The sequence below is a fragment of the Molothrus aeneus genome, chromosome 6, assembly GCF_037042795.1.
Source record: "Molothrus aeneus isolate 106 chromosome 6, BPBGC_Maene_1.0, whole genome shotgun sequence".
NCBI lineage: Eukaryota > Metazoa > Chordata > Aves > Passeriformes > Icteridae > Molothrus > Molothrus aeneus.
The window spans coordinates 17,413,433-17,435,787 of record NC_089651.1 but is presented as its reverse complement, the minus strand read 5'-3'; the positions used below and the strand labels follow the sequence as shown (position 1 = coordinate 17,435,787).

Sequence of the window (22,355 nt, the reverse complement as noted above, 5' to 3'; positions counted from 1 at the left end):
ACATATTTCAGGCCTGGCTGCCATCCCTGTCCAAGATAACTGAACCTTTGCAAAACAAAGTGGTAACTGAAAAAGAGTTCCTTAAAAAACCCTCCCCTGCAGCCAGATGAACCTCTCAGCTGACTGCCAAGCACAGCACAAGTGAAGTTTAGAGTGATTTTCAGACAGAGTGGGCTTCATGCATCACAAATTCCTCCAGGAAGCCCCACACAAGAACCTCCAAAGTTTGGCTTCAAAGGAAAAAGAGGAAGCACTACTGACAAGCTATCCCTTTGCAACAAGTTCATTTTGCCATGTAAGAAATGTGATTCAGACATGAATCCCAGAAGCATGCCATTCAAACAGAGTCCTCAGAGTTACACTTTTGAGAGCAAGTTTTCACCTAGTGCTCATTGTGTCTCCAACAGGATTGGACATTAAAGATCAGTAAAACAGAGCTTCTAATTTATTCCTTTTTTAGTTAACACAAAAACTGTTATTGTTTGGTGCAAAGTAATTTTACAACAGGATACCGAATAATTAAAAATGAAGGCATACAGATCCCAGTCCTTTCATACAAACACATTGAAAAAAGCCCAAATTTAAACACTGCTCAAAAACAGATTTTTTTTTCCTGATAAATAAAAGTCAGAAGAAAATTACAGGCTGAGAAACACCTTGAAAATTAAACTAAAAATACAAAGGTAGGTGATTTGTAGGTTTATTTTTAATTTTTGTTTTTTGGTTGGGTTTAATATTGATAAATATTTTAGACTAGATTTTTTTGGAAATAAAGAGGTTTTGATTGTTTTTAATAAAAACTTCTAAAATGTGTTTTACTCTTCCTTTCAGTTGTGTATCTTCACATTAACAATGCATTGAGTAATATAAAAGACACAGCTTTGCAGAAGTAGTAGGATTTGATTGTATAATTTTGCAAATTTTGATATTTTTGCATAAAAATAGCAAATTATCAGAGGATTAATAAGATACTGCAGGGTTTATTTATTTGAATCTATTTTAAATGGATTCTTCTAGATCAGGAATCCTCTTGTCATTTCACAATGAACAAGGGTGGACAAAGAACACTATTGCCCTTAATGCTCTCAGTTCTTTCAAAAACTTTATCTGGAAGTCACTTAGTTTTACTTCTATTACATTTCTCTACAGTCCATTCCATCTAGTGGAAGTTTGTCACTTAAACAATCTAACCAGTAGGATTTGTGAAACCAGGCTCCTGTACCATAGATTTTTCTCAGAACTATTTTTGGCTGAGTTATTGGTAATCACCCGACAGCTCCCAGTACTCATCTCAGAGCCTCTGATTAACTGACATTCAATAGATAACCTTGATGGATAATTTCTAAAGATATGACCCATCAGACTTCTCTTCTAAAGCTTGTTCTAGTTTATGTAATTTCATGAATCCTTCTCTGATTTTCTCCTCTCACCCAAAACACTCTTTTATGCTGCAGTTCAGTGTTGACACCCAGATCACAATCAGCAGAATTTCCATTTGCTGAATTCAGTTGCATACTACAGTCATTGGCCCATGCCCAAAAATATTTGCAGAATGGTAAGTTAATAAATGTAACTCACTTTTTGTATTCAAAGTAGTGTTCAGCAATTTGTTCATCCCAGACAATTTTTGGCTTGTGTTCCTTCAAGGTTTCAATGTACCTACAAATTAAAAACATAGATAAGGAATTAACTTTTCTAAGAAGCAGTTATGAAATTACATTGCAGAAATTTCAAAAGAGCAGTTTTACCATGTTTAGATGTTGAGCGCAGTATCAAAAATATCTTCTTGTTGACAACTAATTTCCTAAACCACTTTAAAATTTCATGTTTGCATTTTTAGGCTATTTTTTTTCTAAAGTGTTGCATATAAATATCTGAGGGGAGGGTGTTAGGAGGTGGTGCCAAGCAATAGGACAAGAAGCAATGGGCAGAAAGTGATGCACAGAAACTTCCACCTGAACATGAGGAAACACTTTACTATGTGGGTGACCAAGCACTAGAATGGATTGCCCAGAGAGGCTGTGGAGTCTCCTTCCCTGCAGATATTCAAAAAGTATCAGGGCACCATCCTGAGTAATATGGTCCCTGGAGCAGGGAACTTGGACTAGATGACCTCCAGTGGCCCCTTCTTAATTCTGTGATTTGTGTGACTCTGTGAATTGATTAATGTTCATTGATTGACAAATCTGCAAGGACACATGAAGGCACTGTTGTAGTATTTCTACAGTCTGAAACCCATATGCCAAAGCACAGGAACTGAAGTCATCCCTAGGCTGTACACAACTGTGTCCTCCACTATGAGGCTTATGTCATCAGGAAAGTTCTTCTAGGTAAGGGGCTTAGCTAATCTTCTAAAACTGAAATTGTCAAGGACAGTTCACTGCTAAGTAATTCTGCACATGGATTTTCGCCATCACTGGCTTCTTGGTATTATTATCTTGCATGAACATTTTGAACATGGAATGACCTATCTCCCCTGACACAAAGTGAGGATAGGGTACTACTTGGACCCAAAACCCTGGGGTAGAAGAGCTGGTATGCTGTAAATTTATAGCTCATAGTATCCTCTCAGGGCAGAGACAGTGTCTGCATTTCTGACAGCAAAACAGAAACAAAGCTGCTGGCTGCCACACGTCAGAGGACGAGACGATGGCACGCTACTGCCAGTGATAGAGGCCACGCAGGTGTCACATAAAAACGAGAAGTCTTATTCCCCTGTCTCTTCTGCATTTTTTAACCTGCATCTTTGGCCATCTCTTTTTGAAAGGTCTATCAAAGCCATCTTCCACAACTGGTCTCATTCTTGAAGTAATTTCTCTGCTTATGACAGGATTTGGATGGAAACATTTCCTTCAAATCATCTTATTTATTATTAAGAAATTTCCATCAGCCACTATCCTGACTGCATCAGTGCTGAAATTCCATCTCACTATTATACATCAAGAAACAGAAAAATTTTGTATTGGTCAGTTTGAAAAAGATTTGTTCTCTCATTTGGTACTATTTGAAATGCAATTAAAATGTTCAGCATTGCCAGGATCATCGTCTCTCTTTTGTTGTGGCTTGCTCATTCATATATTGGCAAAATGTTTCCTACAGCTAGTGGGTTTAGAAAAGATTTTCTTTTGTATTTATATCAAATGAACCCACGCCAGGCATGGATTTATCTACATAAGCAAACACACAGGAACATGTGAGCACATGGAAACATGAAGAGCTCTTGCACTCTTCCTAACACACACATGCCCTGGAATAATGGACCTTTTCAAATGGGGTAAGTTAGACCTTTGGAACTTGCCCATCCCTTTTTAAGACATACAAAAATTTTAAGTTGCCCCACTAGAAACATATGCAAAGAAACCTAGTTTTTTATATTTAAAATTTAAGGATAGATTTTAACAAACTGTCCCATTCCAGTAATGACAGGAGACTACACTCATATAGAATACGGTACCAAGGTGTTCCAGAGCAGAAAACAAAAATTACCAGCCAAGACATCCTGGCACACAGCTTTGTTCCTGAATGTATGACTTTAGATGGGAAATCTTAATTTCACTTGCTAAAATTCCCAACACAATTAAAGAGTGCTCAAAATACTTATGAACAAGCTTTAAAAATAGAAGAGCAAGTGGAATCAATTATTATACCCTTTTCTATTAAAGGTATATTATTATTTTAAACCTGTTAAGGCATATACCACATTTAACGAGCACTCATCTTGACCACGCACAGAGAATTTATTTTCCTTTCTTCTGTCTCTAGACATTTATCCCCACAGTATGTAACAGCAAAAATGAACAAGTTCATCTTGAAATCACATCTACAGTGATGAGACTAGCTACAAGCTTGAGTTGGGAAAAAAAGAAGTATTAGCCCCCAAATTGTCATTGCTATCCATTAATCTTAGGGAGCCTACTTGAAACATATGAACTTGGTTTTTATGTTTCTCTGTTAAGGACAACAAAAATTCCAAGCACAATGTTCAAAACAATAAGCTCTCATTTACTTCAGTTACAACTGCATGCTCAATGCCTACAAAAATCAAGGTTTATCTTTTTCAATGAGACACAAAGTTGCTGTGAAGAGTTGGGAAGAGGTGCATCAGCAAACCACATCTGTTTCCCATGGGCTTTCTATTGCCCTAACGTGGGAATAACCCGTTCCCTTCTTGTAGTCATTTCCCCTTTACTTGATTCCTTTTCTTTCAGTAAAAGAAAGAAGGTAAGAATTCCAAGAGATGCCATATTATCCTATTATCTCAGTGGTATCCTACCATGTGCATCATAAGTGGAAAGGTTCCTGTGTAAAACTGCAGCAGCTCAACCACAACACACTTGCTTGACTCAAACTAATGCATACCAGGCACTCTTAATATATTATCTCCTAGCTGGGGCAGTACTTGACTCAACAAATATTTGACATACACTGGTTAAAATAAATAAATAAATAAACACAAAAGCAAAATTTGCCATCACACCGAACAAGACAAGGGATGACAATGTGTCTGGGAAGCAGAATTCTAGATAAATTTTCAGGTTCTCAAAAGGAAAAGAAAGGGGCAAGAAGCTCACCACAGCCAGCTTTCCTTTTTTTCACCCCTCATTTCACTCTGCACCTTTCAACTCATATTTATTGCTATTTTTTCATCCTCTCTTTCTAATTTATCCCTCTTTCTACTGCCTCTGTGCCAGCTCACTTCTGCTTTTATACTGCTATCCAGACTAATTCCTCATCCATCACCTCCTAACTTACTACCTTTCTTCTTTTACCAAGCTGCCTCAGCAGTTAAGAGAATGAAAAACACTGAAAACTCAGCTTCACATCCTTGCACTACATATTTCCTGGGAAGTTTGTGACCATTTGCAGAGCAAGTCATGCTGTTTCTGTGGTGCTAGCCTGAAACAAGGTCAGCACAGATGAAGTATCTGGATTATTGATACCAGCCTCTACTGAAGCACCAGTGCAACATATAGAAATGACAGATCTGCATGGATCATCAGCAATAGTAACAAAAGGCCAATGTCACCTACATGTCCACCTTGCAAATACACGTTCTGACACAGACAAGTGCCATTCTGGCTCGCTTAAACTGCCACGCCTTTGTCAAAATGGGCACTTCCTGGTATTCAGAGAAAAATAATTATTTGTGTGACAGATACTCCTGGTTACAAACACTCTGGGTTAAAGCAAACACTCCATTCTGCAAAGAAAAGGAGAAGCCAAAACATACATATTATGGGGTTGCTGTAAAGTCAGTCCTGCCAAAGCTGTGTACCTATGAACAACCCTAATGTGGCTACACCTACACACTATTGCACTTTACTGCTTTTTCAATGAATAAATAAAGGAAGCAGATGAAAGTTTCTCAGGATTTATGCCTGGTGTTCCTTTTCTTAGATGCTTTTCTTCCAAAACATGAAAAATGGCATGGCCCTGGAATATGTTAAGGTAAAACCCACAATCTTTAGTCCCCCTGAAGAAGCTATTTATCTTCATGGATAATGCTTTTTTCACTGAGAATATAAAGAAACCAGTCTCTAGTATATCTTTTGCAGCAAAAATTTACATTCTAGGAAGAGATAGCTTCGTATTTAATTCTTAGACTAGGATTTATTTATGAAGTTAAACTTTTTAATCTTTAGGTGTTTTGCTTTACTAGTCCTGAATCACTCTTCAACCAAAAAACTTTAGTGAAAAGAAAACCACTACTGAGCTTACATTGCATTTTAATGCTCTTTTCTAACACTTTATATTTTCTCCCCGGTTCTCACATGAAAAAAACTCTGATTAGAAGCAATAGTCTCTAATCAGAATGAAGGATCATTTTCTCCTGCTACAGAAAATTGAGTTTATCTTCGACTGTACCATATTTGAGAGAGTCAGTCAAAGAACAAAAATACTACTCAGCTTGAAAATCTATACCACACATTTTCTTTTCAGTTTTCTTCAGTTACAATAGGCTTAGTTATTAAAATGTGAACCTACCAGGAACTGTATCTCCAGAACTATCAACAGTGCCTATGCATGGCAAGTTTTAGGCACAGCTGGACAGGGTCCATCTTCCCTCTTTATAGGGAGCTGTATCTCTTAATAAAAGTAAGAGAAGTCACAGAAAAGGCTGTATTTTAGAGCTCAAGAGTTCCAATTTCTGATGCAAAACAAATAGACAGAAATAGCTCCAAAACCAGTTTTTACAGGCATACTCCTAAGAACATTCTCAGTACATATGTTCCAAAAAAGTACCAGTCCATTTCTCCACTACTCTGTGTACATCAGGACACTCTGTGAATGGGAAGATACCCATCTTCAAAACAAGAGTTTCTAGAGGAGTTGTATATACAACCCATAAGTCAAACCCCTTTTTATTTCATGTTTAATTTTAGCTACCTTGACACTTACCATTTAAGGTTTTTCTTAAATTACTCCCTTTTAGTTGAGACAAAATGTCAAGAAACAATACAATCTGGAGACATTTTTTAAAAAAAGGTTTTAAATGTGGGAATTTTTTGGCCTTCTCTGCTTCTTAGAAGATAATTTCTAAAAAACAAATGCAAAAATTCTGAATATCCTATAAGCTATTGAATGATTTAGTCATGAAACTAACAGTTTTGATAAAAGGTGTCTTCTATGATAATAAATAGAAACACAAAAAGAAAAAATTTGAAAAAGAAAAAAGATTTTATAGAGATTTTGAGTTCTCAATCTCTCAGTCCCTAAAACTGCAGCTTGCAAAAGGCAGAGATGCCCTACAATTTAACCATCTTTATATATTAGCCTTTAAAATACTTTTGAAAGCATTCATAAATTTATGAAAAACCTAGCAGAGTCATTAACAGCATAATGTTATTTATGTGTGTGTGTGTATGTGTACATATACAGCGTTACACAGTGCAGTAAAAAAGGTCAACAACAGACTGAACAATTAAGCTTTCACCACACTGGTTCCATCAGGATCACTTAAGAACCTTTTTACTCATCTCCTCTCTCCACTCAATAACACCATATTTCCAATTTTTATGCTTCCAACTTTAAAATGTGGTAATGTTGCATAGCACTGTATCCCTTGCTTGCACATTAAAGAATTCAGATTTTATTAACACACATCCCACAAGTTCTTTCAAAAGCAAATAGGTTATCTAGGAAAAAGACAATTACTATGTATGTTCTAGCGAATCAAAAGTATGAACTAACATTGAAATAATTTTTACTCTGAAGATTATGCACCTGAGTGGAGAGCACACTATAAGCCTGTCTATAGGGTATATTATTCAAAAATAATTGTTAAGTCTTTAGATTATTTAATGTAAAAGAACTAATAAAGGCAGTTTGAAGAGAGACATCAATCAGTTAGCTGTTAAAATATCCAAATAGCAGTCTAGAAATGAAAAATCTATAAGCAAGCATCATCTTTCTCTAGTAATCTCTCTGTTGCTGCCTGAACCCTGCTCTGTCAGTTTTAAAAGTAATAAAGAATATTTTTACTATTTTAATAGTAACAGGTTTGCAACATAGTAGTTTTCCTGGGTGTATTGCTTTCAGTAAGTTTTATAAAATCATTCTCACTGATTTCTTCACAATACTTCATTACTGACTTGATAGATGACACTTTTCAGCACTTCCACACCAACCTCACACAAACCACTGACCTTGTACTTCTGCCATGATGCACCAACCCAATGAAAACAAGCAGAAGCTCAGTGGCATTTCTATCATTACTCTGGGCTCTTCAAAAGAGCATCTTGTTCAGCATTTCCAAAGTAATTTGGAAACAAGAATATTTTGCTGGACACAACTGCAGAGAGACAGAAAACGGTTCCTAATTTACAGATTTCAGCAGACACAGTAGACAATGTCAAGCTTTTCAGAAGCATCCCTGTCTCAAGAAAAAATGAGCATCAAAACCTTCTTGTGCATTACTGTGGCTACAGAAGAAAACATAAAAAATACATATTTCTATGTATAGAGCTTTACATGTTAGTGGTGTCCTTATTGTCAGCTTCACAGAGGTTTTACAGGGAGACTCACCTGAGAATTTACACAGTGGTACACTGGCAAACTATCCACAGGAATGTCAAGTACAGCTGAAAGCAATACAGTGCATGCTGCAATTCTCAATATAACCAAAATGGTGGTTCTTTGCCAAAAAAAGACCCCCACAAAGTTACAGTTAGATGTAGGGAGATAGAATATAAGAAAATAAAGGTAGTGTAGAAAGTAATCTTACCCCTGAGGAGTTGCAGCTGGGCCAATTATCAAAGATTAGGAACAGGCCTGACTTTAACAGGCCACAGCTGTAACCAGTGAGAAGAAGAGTGCTATAAGAGAGTGGGGTGGCTGGGTGAGAGAGGAGCTGGAGTCAGTGGCTGCTTTGTGAAGGAGAATGAGGCAGTACTCTGAGGAGCTGCCCATGAGAAACACCAAGAAGGTGTGAAACCTTTGTGATAAGGAGACAACAGTATGGAACCCCTGCAATAAGGTGACAACAGTTACATATTGATCTATTAATAGAATTAATCATACACAAGGCAGAAAGGTGTGAGCATTTATCTATATATTTAAGATTTTTACTCAAACTGATGGATTTGGGAGGAACGTATGAAAATTCCTTAAAGAAAACAAGGCCTTGATTTTTAAGTCAAAAACTATTTCTGAGGACATAATTAGATTGAGGGAGAAGGTCTGCTTATCTGTTTGTGTGCCTCCAGTAACACATTGCTGTTCAGCAGCATGACTGTTTCTAAAGGAAAATTGAAAATATGTATTGTTGAGAAGCCAATGTGATTCTTTCCTCAGCTGGGGTCAAACCACTACACTTACATTACAGAAGCTTAATGCCCATCCTTCATAGAAGAAACACAGGTCCTAATAGATTCCTATAAGGCAATGTATCATCAAGAAACAGTATGTAAACAGAAAGTATTAGTGCTTCCTAGACCACACATAAAAACTTACATTCTGCTCCAGCTCACCCAATAATCTGCCTTAGTTTCTGTCTTAGAATCTCAGACAAGACAGAGTGTTTCTACTTAAAAATACTTCTCAACATGATGAAAACTAATGTTTGTTTATCCCTACAGGCTTGTTTCAAGAACCAGCAGGTTCACCCTAAAAATAAAATCTCTGAAGACAAAACTGCTAGTTTAAGGGCCCATTTCCTGAAATGTTTAAGTAACACTCAATTGAGGTTGAAGCATTTTCAGATCCATCACTCCAAATAAAATACTGTGCTCTATTCTTCTAAGAACTGACATGATAAGCACTGCATCGGAAAAAGTGGGGCTATTTATCTTTGGATGTGAGGCTGAACAAAGTTCAGATCCACCAATATATCTGCTGCTCAGCTTCAGCTGTAAATAACAAAAACTAAAAAATTATGTTACTTCTGTTCCATGTCAGATTGGGTTTGTTGGGATTTCTTTTACTCACATCACAAAAACTTTACAGACTTTCTTCTTGCTCAAAGTACACAAATCAGCTCTATTTACGTAGTGCTACACAGATTAACAATGAAAACTGTGATACTGGATTTGGAGCCTGGTCAGATTCAGTTAATCTTAATTCAGTGTATAGGAGATGAAGTTTGATCCACTCCAGTATAAAAATAAATTTTGAGTGCAAACTCATCTACTTTGATATTCTTAATTATTCTATACCTCCTTCATTTAAAAAGGTATGTATTTAAAAATCACATTTCTTTTCCATCCACTTGTAAAAGGTCAGATGATCTTAATGCAATTAAATACCACTCTTAGCTCTCCCAGTTGCTTCTTGTATCTCTCTTCAACCACTCCTGAATTTAAATCATCACAACACAAGGTCAATAGCAATGTCATCCAGCAGGTTTAGGAAACACAAAAGCCAGCAGGAACATCTTTTCCTCACCCCGTGTCAGGAAGGGAGCAGTGCAGTTCTTCCTCCAAGCCTCCACCTCAGCCAGGCAGGTGCTCACGCCCTGTTTCCAGAGCGTTGCTGAGATGCCCTGTTTGAGCCCCATGCAGGAGCAAGGACTGCTTGGTTGCAAAGGAGAAATGAAGGGAACGTGCATTGGGGAACATGCATTGGGTGCAAGCAGCAGAAGGCACCAAGGGTGGGACAAGGACATGAGTGAAGAGGAAGATCTGCTCCCAGATGACTTAAGTCAGGCAGAGCACAAAATTTGCAGGCTGTAGGAAGGACTCTGGGGATGTAAAACTGACCCAGGTCAGCAAGTGCCTTAGGAATGAAATGCTGCCTCTGTTGTCTCTCCCAAAATACGAGGTCACACAGAAGCAGAGCTGTCTGCAAGGAACCAGAACTTCAGACAATGAAATAAACTAACTACAGTAGGAGACTGTACCCTGAAAAAGCTAACCACTGTTTGGATTCCCTTTGCTTCTGAGAACAAGACACAGAAAAGTATCTGCACTTGAAGTAGCCTCAGAAGAATGTTCAGGTTCCTTAGCTGACAATCACATCAGGCCTACAATTTCCACTACTATCATGAATGAGTGCTTTGTCTGCTTAAAGCAACACCATCAAAGGTATTGGCAAAAGGAGGAGCTAAACACCAAACACCTTCTATAAAATAAAAGAAACACAGCTCAGCAATAGTTTTTTTTGGCATGTAGTAGTTACAGAAGCACAGTAATAAATTTAAGTTATCAAGCTCAATACAGTAGATAGTTTCATATGAAAGAAATCATAAATTCCATCCTTGGCAGGGAGGATTGTAACTAGGGAAGTTAAGTATCCTAATGGAAAATCTATGGCAGAGCAGTAAATTTTCCAAACCTCCAGTGTCCCATAAAGATATGAACTATATACTCTTTTCCATCTTTTGGGACCAGATGAAGTGAAGAACAAAGAACACTGTTGCTGACTTTTGAGTTAATTTTTCATACTTGGCAGAGGGCTCTTTTTCCTCTCAATTGACCGTGTACATCAACAGAACTAATGTAAGACTTTCAGACTTTGTTTTTTGAAAAGACAGAATGATGACAAATTCATGCAAATGAGTAATAATCTCTCATAAAAAATGCAAATCTCAGAAGGTTAATACATTTTTAACATGCCTCAAAATAATCTAGATATCATATAATTCCTCAATTTTTGGCATGACTTGAATTGAAGACAGGCTATGAAGTCATAAACTAGCTTTTAACCAATGAGAGTGGAAGTTTATGCCCTTTTAAATAACTATCTTTATCAAGGCAGTTAAGTAAATATTTGAGAACATGAATTTTAAATCTCTTGATATTTAGTTAAACTAATGCATATTCATGTGACAGTGTTCAGTTTTAAAGAAAAGCTTGGGCACTTTTCATCATGAGAAAATGGCAGAACATCTTCCTTATCTTTGCCATAACTCCAAAAACTATTTGTATATTCTTATCTATTTAGTTTCTGCTGAAGACACATATCTTCCTTTTGATAAAATCTGCTAAGATTAAGACTAAATTAAAAAGCAAAAAGAAATATGCCCAAACTCATTTAAAATTATTTCCAAAAGAGCTGTTACTTAAATCAAACAGTAACACTTGGATTGCAAATCAAAGGACAAAATGATGGCCGCCACATTTTCGCCCCCTTTAAATTTCAAAATGCAATACTATTTACCTCTAACAAGCGTGTAAATAATTTTTTAAAATCTTTAATTAAACAGCACTTATAGCATTAACCTCTCAAAAGATCTCTGGTTGGCTCAAGAAATTGCTGGTTTAAAGGAAGAATGAAAAGGGCACTATACTCGGCATATGTGGGATCTGTGTACATCTAAATTTTGTAAACATCTGGGGAAGTTAGAAAATAAATTCTTTTGCTGTGCTTGTATGACAGAAGTTTGCTTTTTGCAATTATGTGAACAAATTCAGAGAGTAAGTGTTGACAAATTATCCTAGTGCACTGCTAAAGTTAAAACAGTTAGGCATTTCTGTCTCCAAAGTTGTTCCATATGCAAACATATTAAATTGTAATAACACTTTCAAAGCACTATCACTTTGCACTACCTACACAAGTCATCCAACACATGGAGCAATCACCAGTACAGCTGTGCAATCAATAAAAGAAGAATGTCCTTTAAACACTTACTAACTGTTAAGTTAAGCAAGTTAAATATTAAGACTATGATATGCATGTAAGAAAGGCAAATCCAGAGGGTCGAAAGCAAGATTAAAGAGTGAAAAATACTCCAAAGGATCAATTTCTAAAAGCATAATGGCTGAGAGATGGATACAATGTGGAATGAAGGAATGTCTTTTTTTCTTTGTTTTTCAAAGCACAATTCAGAAACAACTGTTGGGGAAAGAAGCTTTCATTTTCCTTTTTTCTTCTGATTTCATCAGTGAACATTGCTTCTTTCAGAGGCCCAGAAAAAGCATTTGATTGCTTTAATTAAAAATAAAATTGTTACTGGTGAATTATGTCTGACAAGATTCTGAAAGGTTCATACCCACAAACAAGTCAACTTTTCTACCTTAAGGCAGGCCTGAGGGGAGAAGTAAAGCTCTACTTTTCATTGCAAAGAGCTATTTCAAAACCATATGGCAGACGTGCCGCCTGGGAATAACTCCCTGTGCCCTACATACCTGATTAACACGAGCTCTTGCTACAGTGGTATGCAGAGAAGAGGAATTAATGACCTTGTTAGGTGAAGACACATAAAAAGAGGATGAGAGCAAGGCTTGGAGATGAAGAGAAACAGATGGGACTGTCAGCTGTAGAGCTGTGAAGCCCTACAATGCATGAGCACGGATAACGTGGGGAATATTGCTTGGATTAGACAAAACAGTTCCAACTGCAGTCACAGGAAGACTTACTGACCTACATTTGGGATTGGTAAGGCTTTTGCTGTGTGATATTTTAGTTGTACTTACTTTTACAGGAAGTGGATGGCTGTAATCTGCTCCTCTCTCACTCTGCATTGCAGCTACTCCTGCAAGTGCCAGTACTGCTTTATACACTTTGTAGTCTACACACAGCTGCTGCACCACTTCAGAAGCTCTTTAATTTCAATCCCCCACCCCCCCAGGATGGTACAGTTTTCTCTTTAAGAACCATTACTGCCAGGAAATGGATTCTGTACTCAGCATCAAAAATGCTTGGTGATCAATTCCAGAAGTCCTGAAGATAAATAAAAATATCTCCTCACACTATGAAAAAAGTGCAGGTTCTTGTCTTAACAACAGGTCTAATTCCATAACTGATATTGTTTGAACTTGTTTGGCTGACTGATTTAGGCACTTGATGATTTAAAATCCCAAATACTATGTTGTTAGAAATGTTTTCTCTCCCACAAAGCTCTATATTTGTGGATTATGATGGCTGCTGTCTTTGATCAAATGCTCAGAAAGTTTTCAAGCAGAAGACCAAACTTGGAGGAAAAGAACCTGCTGCAACACATGACTGACAGCCAGAACACAGAGAAATACCCTGAGAAATCCAAAATGCATTTCATTGGGCCATTTGTCTATGTGGACAAGGCTATCACATACATCACATGTTACAGACTTCCTAAGAGGACGAGAACAAAAGAAAAAAAATCATTGAGGACAAGAGGTAATTTTTATCCATTAATATTTCCAAGCAAGGAACAGCAATTCAAGTATGCTAGATACTTTTTTTGGATCCCGGGGAATGAAGAGATAGCTTACTAGATCTATTAATTTACATTCACAAAACATATTCCAATTACAAGTAGTTTCTGACCCTTTCTGGCCCCACAGCCATTGCAAGAACCTCTTTAATTACTTGCCTTCTTTGCAATAAAATACAATTAAGCAGCACTAATTATTTGACACAAGATATTTTAAGTATGGAAGAGGCTAACCAGTTGCTATAACAACATAATTGAATAAACTTGACTGGCAGGTACTACATATTCTTCTCCTATGGCAGAAGAGTTTTGTTCTGCACCTTCACTTTCAAATGTATCATCTTTGCTCTAATTTATACCTACAATAAAATAAGAAGATATTGAATAGAAGAGTGCTGAAAGAATTCACAAAACCATCATTGTTACAGCATTTCACACCATGTGATAATGCATAAATATTAAGCAATTATGACAGAGGTGGGAAGACCATGGATAAAATAAAAAACCTATGTAGAAACAAGGTCTTCTTCTGAGGACAGAAGTCTGGGATAACGTTATAAATTAGACAGAAACAATACCAATCCAAAACCAGTCAATAATGATAGGGATTTTTTATGATAAAACAGTGACTTATCCCTACATGGGCAACTAAAGATGCCATGATGTATAATTATTTCTTAAAAAATACTGCAACATCATTTAAAAAATTTTAAAAAATCAAGTCAGATATCCAAAAATTGTAACAAGTCTCTAGATTTCTTTATGTGATTCCAGATAATCTTCACTGTATTCCCCAAAGACCACAGAGGGAAGGGGAGGCTGAGAAATTATCAAGTTGGCCTAACTATATTACACGACAGGATTGGGTAACTTCAGGAGCACTTTTCTCAATGTTCAGAACTCAGAATAGATTAAGGAAAGATGAACTGTACATAAGATTTAAGGACAAACATAGAAACATTAGGATTGAAAAATATTAAAATAGCAATAAGCCTGGTTACTAAAATATCAGTACTAAAAAAGTCAATATACTTACCCACACATATTAAAAATGGAATAGGAAACAACATCACTCAGTATATTAGATGTGAACAAAAACTACTCAATTTACATCATGGATTATGTTTGTAGAGACAGAAGAATAAAATATATTTTCCAATACCCTAGTCATAAGAAACATTAATATGTAGATTGTGTGCTGAAACTTGCTGAAGTTCATGATGATTTTACAAGGCTGGAGTAGATGCTGGGACCAAGTTTTGCTCCCATCAGTTTAGTAAATCTAAGTGATTTAGTAATGAGGGATTAACTAGGGATTAACTCATAGACCAGTTATGAGTTAAATGTTCTGCTGCTGGTTTGCTACTCCTACCTCTCTTTTATGCTAACAGGCAAGTAATTTATCAACACAGAATATCCCCAACATAAAACAAGGCTGTACTTGCTTTTACTAGACACATTTTTTGCAATAATAATTGAAACTTCACACTGGATATCATGCCCACATTAATTACTTCCAACATTATTTTAAAGCCTCACATAAAGAGACTCAGGTCTAATTTGGATGTACTGTTCATAAAGAAATTCTGAAATTTTAGTTAACATAGGAAAGGGCCATGGAGGATTCAGCAACAATCCTTGCTTGGTGGGAGCCTGATTTCACCATGTTCCTCTGTATGAGCCAAATAATTTAAAACTCCTTGCGTTACGTAAATGACAAGCTAGCAACCTCTAGAAAACACACTCAGCTAAGCAATGAGGCTGGGGAAGGATCTGGAGCACAGGTCTGATGAGAAGCAGTGTTTAGCCCACAAAAAAAGGAGGCTTAGGGAGAACCTTATGGTGGTTTATGAGTTAAATTTCTGAAACAGAATGTCAGTACAGAAGGTTGAGCAGAAATAGAAATTAGACATAACAATTCATCTGCTTGCTCTCTGCTACTTTCTTTTTTCTTTTCAAAAGCATTAGGAATCACAGAATGGATAAAGTTGGAAGAAACCACTGGAGGTCATCTCATCCAACCTCTCTTCTCAAACTCTACAGCACATGACTCAGGGTTATGTCCAGGCAGCTTTTGAATAGGTTAAATACCTCAGGAAAAAAGAGCAATGATTAATACCTAAGGTAATGTTTATGGTAAAATACTTGATGGATGTAAAGCTTTTCAGTTTTCCTTTGGCCACAATTAGCTAACTAGAGAATTAAAATTAGCATTCAAGAACAAGCTACCAGTTGCTGATCAAGCCTTTCACAGCTGGAAAGACTTGAACAGTAAAGGGACCTGGTTTAGTGCACTTGCAGAGCAGAGGGAAAGAAATCGGATCCTCAGCCCCAGATGATGCAAAACACAATGAGACAGCAAGACCTTCTTACAGTACCTCAGAGTGGCCCCTCAGATATTCAATATGCACTGAATGTGAAAATCAGCTTTAGTTCACTAACAGAAAATTAAATACATCAAAGAAAATGCTGCTGAGTGATGTTCTTGTATTGGCTGTCCCAGTGAGGCATGTCAGCAAAGAGAATTAAGTAATCTGTGGAATGTTCCCCTGCTGAACCAGCAGAAGAGGACCTTGTAAAGGGAAGTATGTGGTCTGTTAAGACTGATGTGTCAGACAGGACAGTTGTTGAATTTAAATGTAATTTCAGGAGAAATAAGAAATTTCTTGGGAGGGCACACCGTAGCCCAATGGTTACACTGTGTTAAACACTCATTCTGTGACAGCATTAGTTGCTGCATTTGAAGTATCTGTAAATCAAAATACTGGACAGTTTCCTTGCTACAATGAGAGTACAGTGACTGAAAGGAATGTTACTACTGTTTTCAATAATAAAACAAAACAAAACAGGTTTTTCTAATTTTTGTTATAAAATTAGATGTACGGGATTAAGTGGACCACCACATCTACAGCTGTAAAATTCTCAAAGCCAAGAGAGAGCAGTTTAATGCAGGAGAGAATAGCACTGGAAGAACCCTGGTAATTGAAGGAGTGTATAGTTCACAACTTTGAATCAGAGAAGAATATAACCATGTTAAAAACAGTAAGTGATAAAGTTAAAGTAGTTTTACACCTGTAAATCCAGCAAAATGTCTTGCTGAGTTATTTCAGGCAAATCATCATGGTAAGTCTCAAATGGGCAGTGGTTGGAATGTACACATGATCAAGGTAATTCATGTTAGGAAAAACAGAGCAGTTTGAGGCTGCTGCAATGACAGCTCAGCAAGCTGAAAGAACTCCATCCTATGGTTTGCAATTAACTGTTTCAAAACCATGTGCACAGTATTCAAAGAACTGACAAAATACCAAATTTTCCAAATAGCAGTGTTTAGGAAACAGTGTCTGAAAGATGTACTTGAGGATTTCTCACACAGAAAACCTGAAAACTTATCAAATACAAATATTCATCTCACTTTTTGATTACTCAAAATGGGACTCTGTAAAAATCTCCTAGTGTCCTGTTTATCAAGAAATGCAATAGTAAAGCATATAAATTGCACAAAACAAAGTTGGAAAACCTAGAGCTGTGCTCATACAAGAGACATGAATGAAAGTCAAAAGCAGTACACAGCTGCTCTTGTTTGCCATTTGGATATAACAAACCAGACCTGACAAATTATGATTTATTACTAGTGTTTCTTAAGTCTAAATTTCTATTCCTTCATCTCAATTTCAAAGATAAATGTTCTTTTATAAAAATCCTGACTATAAAGGTAAATTCACAAGGCCATGAAACACAGATTGAATGCTTCCATCTCAAATTTGCACATAGCACAGTAACACAAAATCTGCATGCTAGGTCTGACTCTCTAACCCACTGAGCACTGCCTTGCAGGTGGTCAAGTACAGAGCCTCAAACATTTTCACACCTTTTCTTTCTATTAAGGTCCTTTGCTACAGAAGACTTCAGAAAGAACTAAGTGCCCAAATGCTTTGGGCAACCTGGGTTGCAGACTACAGAGATCATATCTAAACTGATGGGAAAAAGAGAAGGCTCAGGCCTTAGGAGTTCCAAATCTATCATATTTTCTTTCAAGAGCTGGTAAGGGACAGAGTGGTCATCTGTCATGTCACTTAAATATATCAACAAACTTTAGAAAGCATTGAAATGAATAATTAAGAAGATCATAAATTTTGCACTACCCACAAAATGAATGTACTTCATGTTTTTCAAATATAAAAGAAATGCATATTTCATTATAAAACAACATGGATTGTTGGTGGCAGTAAGAGCTGGATTTATGCATTATTCACTCCTGAAAATACTCATTAATTCAAAGACTGTCTGATGGTGTTCATGCCCTTCTGCAACACTAAGCCCAAAGGGGAGTGAAGGCATCTCAAACCCAAAACTTGTGTGTCACGTGGTTTTGCTGGCAGTGCCACTCTGGGAAATACTGGCACAGCATCCAGTCACTGCCAGTTACACACTGACCTGCAGCCTACAGAAGGAACAACTGAAAGAATATGGCAAAGCCATGACTGCAGGCAGTGCTTCTCCAAGCTTACCAGAAAGCATTTGGCACGACCTGAGCATTCCCAGGTTCAGCCCCAGGCAGGGTCACTTCCAGAGAATGGCAGTGCAGGGGTGTGGTAATCACATATCCTCTGAATAGAGAGAGACATAGCTGTCCCAGGAAAATCCTGGGAAGCTGTGAGAAGCTGTGGGAAACTTAGAGAAAAGAATTAAAACAATTATTATCTCTCTTTCTGTAACTGTTTATAGATAATAGTTCTTCAGAGTGTGCTATTCATAGTTCACCAATAGTGTGAGAAGTTTTTACTTTGAGACCAATCAAGTCTCACCTTAGTAAGTCACATTATAAAAAGACCCTCTACTTTCATTAAACTAACCTTCTAAATCACCCTTTGAAGACTGGAATCTTTCATTCCATCCCTGACTCAAAGCATCACATGGGTGCATCAGCCCATGAGTGTTTGTAATCCACTTTCTGCCAGCGGGTAAGTGGGAGCAGAGCATGGCTGCAGATCAAAGTGTGAGCAAGTGAAATGACAGCATTGGAAGACCACAACTGCTCTGGTGCAAGGGACTAATCTGTGTGACCAAAGGATGCAGGCATGTATCTCCTACCGAGGGCAGTGCAAAGGCAGACTGGAAGTAAATTGGGCATACAAATGCATCCCTTAAAGAGAAAACAGCTGTTACATGATTTTCTTTTTCCCCATAACTTTCTATTTCTGATGTTTCAGAAGCCTGGCTTTCTCTGACTTCAAACCCTCTCAAAAGGGAAAGAAAATACTAACAGGAATCCATAGTTCTGCACTGAATAAGGCTTTCTCATCAAATTACTAGACATATGGACTGTTTATCTGGCAACAGTAAGTGGTTGTTTTCACAACAGAAAGAAAGCACAGCATTTCACAAATATCCATGTTGTGACCTCTGCAGTTCACTCCATATACAGAAAAATCTGTAAAAATTAGCAAGGCTGCAAAATTTGTTGATGATATGAAAATACTCAGAGCCAATTAAAAACCAGACTTGACCAAAATGCATCACAGAAGCTCAGAGAAACAAATTATGTCACAATAAAATGGCAACTGAAGTTGGATGCCAATAAACACAAAATAGTAAGTATGAGAAAAATATATGGGTTCTGAATGAGTTTCCATCACCCAGAAAAATAATCTTCGTGTTTATATAAGTTGTTCTCTCTCAGCATCAGTCTAGCACTCAAAAATTGCCAAGAAGTCAAACAAAATATTAGAAATTAATAAGAAAGGACCACAGAAACAGGACCTACAAGTGATAAACTGTTTAACTAACTACATAAAGTATTCTGAATGCAGTCCGGGTGTTTGGAAGCTCATGATATCAACATTTCAACTACTCATACAGCAACATTCAGCCAAGGGTCACGTTTAACCAGCCTTGCCAATTTCCAGCCAACACCACTGTCTGCTACACATTCCTCTGAACCAGAAGATAAATACCAAACCAGAAATCATTTGTATCACTTTGCCCATAAGTACTGTAATGAGTGAGGTGAATGTAAAACTTACCATGGCTTTAGCACCTATTTCAATTTTGTTTTCCCACAGGGCAAGCATGTGCAATTGCAGTAGATGAGGGAGAAATCTACGTAAATGAAAAAGTCTGGGACAGTTCCATCAGTCATGGTTTAATCTCCATACAGGAACAAGCATTAAAAGAATGTGTCAATCACCAGCAAAGTTTGTGGCTCAGGAGGAATCAGAAAAAAGCAGATGAGATACTGAATCATGGTCCAACAAGTTCTGGTTTGGTGCATAAGGCTTGCCTGGGCACACACAAAACTCCAAGGTGAATCTAAGTAAGTGTATTAATTTTATAGTGTTTAGAAAAGCATTAAAAATAGAACCAGGTTCTTAATGTTAATTGCAGCAGATCTGGCATCTTACTGCTCTAATTTGCTCAGATAATTGCACAATATACTTAAAGGATCACAGGTTCTGAAATTTGGTATAACATTAGTTTTTTAGAAACATACACCATGCATGTACACTGAGAAATGCCTTAATAAGAGAGTAAGCCATGATTTATCATTTATACATGGTTTCTGTAATACTAACTAGCCATTAAATATGATAATATTTTTTTCTGAATTCAATTTTGTTAAACCTTGGAATGTAAGAACATTGATAAAATGGCTGTTATTTTTAATCACTGTTACAGTATTTCAGCAAGTCAACAGAGATAAGCTACATTTTCTAGTAATTTGTTATTTTTGCACTTGTCCTATTGAGAGCATTTTAATTTCCAAAGCAGACTGCATACCAACTGGCTCTGCCAGTGTAATGTCAGTTAATACATAAATGGATTTGTTAGAATGATTTTAACTTCTCTTTCAAAAAAACAGTTACATCAGAATTATTTTCCAATCACTGTGATAAAAAGGCAGCAAAAACATTATTTGCAAAACTCTAATCGTAACTTGAAGAACATACTAACATACTGTGGCATTCTAAAACTTTACTCAAGCAACCCAATATCATAAATGTAGGTAGTACTACAATGGTAACATGGTTGAATATTACAGTTGGAAGTTCATTGAGATTTGCTTCAGAGATTTCATAACTGCAAGTCATAAGCATGAAAGATAACACTTGATGCTGTGAAAGAAGTTCAGACTGATAAAAATGCTGGAAATTTGCAAGTGAAAGTGAATGATGAGAATTCTTTACTTTTGTACTGAAAATAAACTCCATAAATAACAAGCACTTCAGAGATCACAAAGCACATCTATTTCTTTGCAGTTTGCAGTTTTAGGCTAAAACACAGGATAATCTTGGTCTTCCTGTAAGTGCACAATCCCTCAAAGTTTAATCTTACAGTAATAATTAACAAAGCAATACTTCAGGATAAGACAGAAACCCATAAAAGAATGAAACTGTTTTCCCTGTCAAGAAGACCAGGCTAATCTGTGAAATAGTTCATAATTAAACAGTCAATTGGTACATCACAATTTAACCCCACTTTGTGATCCCTCCAAAATGAAAACACACCTATAGGACTGACCAAGATTTTGTTGGCAGCACCTGAATCAGCTACTTCATCAGAATAAGTAAAATGGACAAAAAGATAAATGAATCTGCACTACGGTTTTGTCAGCATAAAGCTTTGCTAGTTAAGAAAATAACTCCTATCACTCTTGTAGTATTTTAGTCAACTACCAACCAAAAAATTCTATGTCTTCATGTCCCCTGGAGTAACAATTTTTGCTTCAGTATTATCTAAACTGTGCAAATTATACAATTTAGATAGAATAGGAAAAGGATCAAAATCAAACTGTGTCCTAAGTGTAAAACTGAAATACTTCAATGCCATTCTCTTTCTCTATTTCGCTACAGAGATGTAAAAAAAGACTAATGCTTTGAAGCCCCTTTACATTTTGTGCAATTGAGAAGAGTAAAAAAATAGTTAACTATGTAAATATAGAAAGTTAAAATTTTCAAAATAGAGAAGTAGAATTTACAAATGTAATCCAAATGAAAACCTGAACTTGGGTAATCCAGTGCACCTATTTTCTGCTTACAGCAACTTAAAAAAAAGATGTATGCAGTCTGTCTCCTCATAATTTTTAAGGATTTAAGCAAAAACAGATTCTAGAATCCTAGCATTGACTAACTACATTTTGTAAAAGTCACAAAGTCTGCTTCTTCCACACCCATGTCTTAGCAAATACAGTGTCACTTTCACTTGCATTAACAAGCCTTTGCATTGCCATTCCATCCATGTTCTTTCCAAAAGCAACATCACAATGAGCTTTTCACAACTTTTTTCTGCAGTACAGATCATATAGTGTAGTCCACAATAAATCTTTTAAATATCATTTCTTCAAGATGCATTTCCATCAACTACCTCTGACAATTCCGAGGACGTGCCTAAGTTATGAATTTTGCTTAAGGTTACAAAAAGGTGGCAGCAGTTATGGCCTCAGGGCACACACTCTGCAGCTCTCTGTCAGAGCAGCATCTGCTCTCCAAGGCCAGCTGCAATAAACAACCACTTGCTGACCAGCTACTCAGAGGGAGCAACCTTGGACGAGGGCTTGCTGCATAAGACAAAACTCACTTCACTTTTAACTCTAAATGTACTATTGAACTGGGATCCTCAGACAAGGCTGCCTGGGAAAGAGAGACAAAGGGTTATAAAAGGATGGGTTACACAATGGCTCTTTGGTGGGAAAATAGCAGGCGGACAATATTTTGTTTCCTAAGCAGAAGGGCAAAAATTTTGTGCAGGAGGGGAATCATGAACTTCTAGAGGTTCTGACATTATCTTC

At 36.8% G+C, this 22,355-nt stretch overlaps 1 protein-coding gene across 3 annotated transcripts in view; it reads right to left on the bottom strand.

Moving 5' to 3' along the window:
* Nucleotides 1-22,355, bottom strand: part of CHID1 (chitinase domain containing 1) — a 96,645-nt gene that overhangs the window by 3,130 nt on the left and 71,160 nt on the right. For all 3 annotated transcript variants that reach the window (XM_066552217.1, XM_066552214.1, XM_066552215.1), the window contains exon 11: nt 1,579-1,659. In XM_066552217.1, coding sequence (XP_066408314.1) covers nt 1,579-1,659 — 81 coding nt within the window. The remainder of the gene's footprint in view (nt 1-1,578; nt 1,660-22,355) is intronic.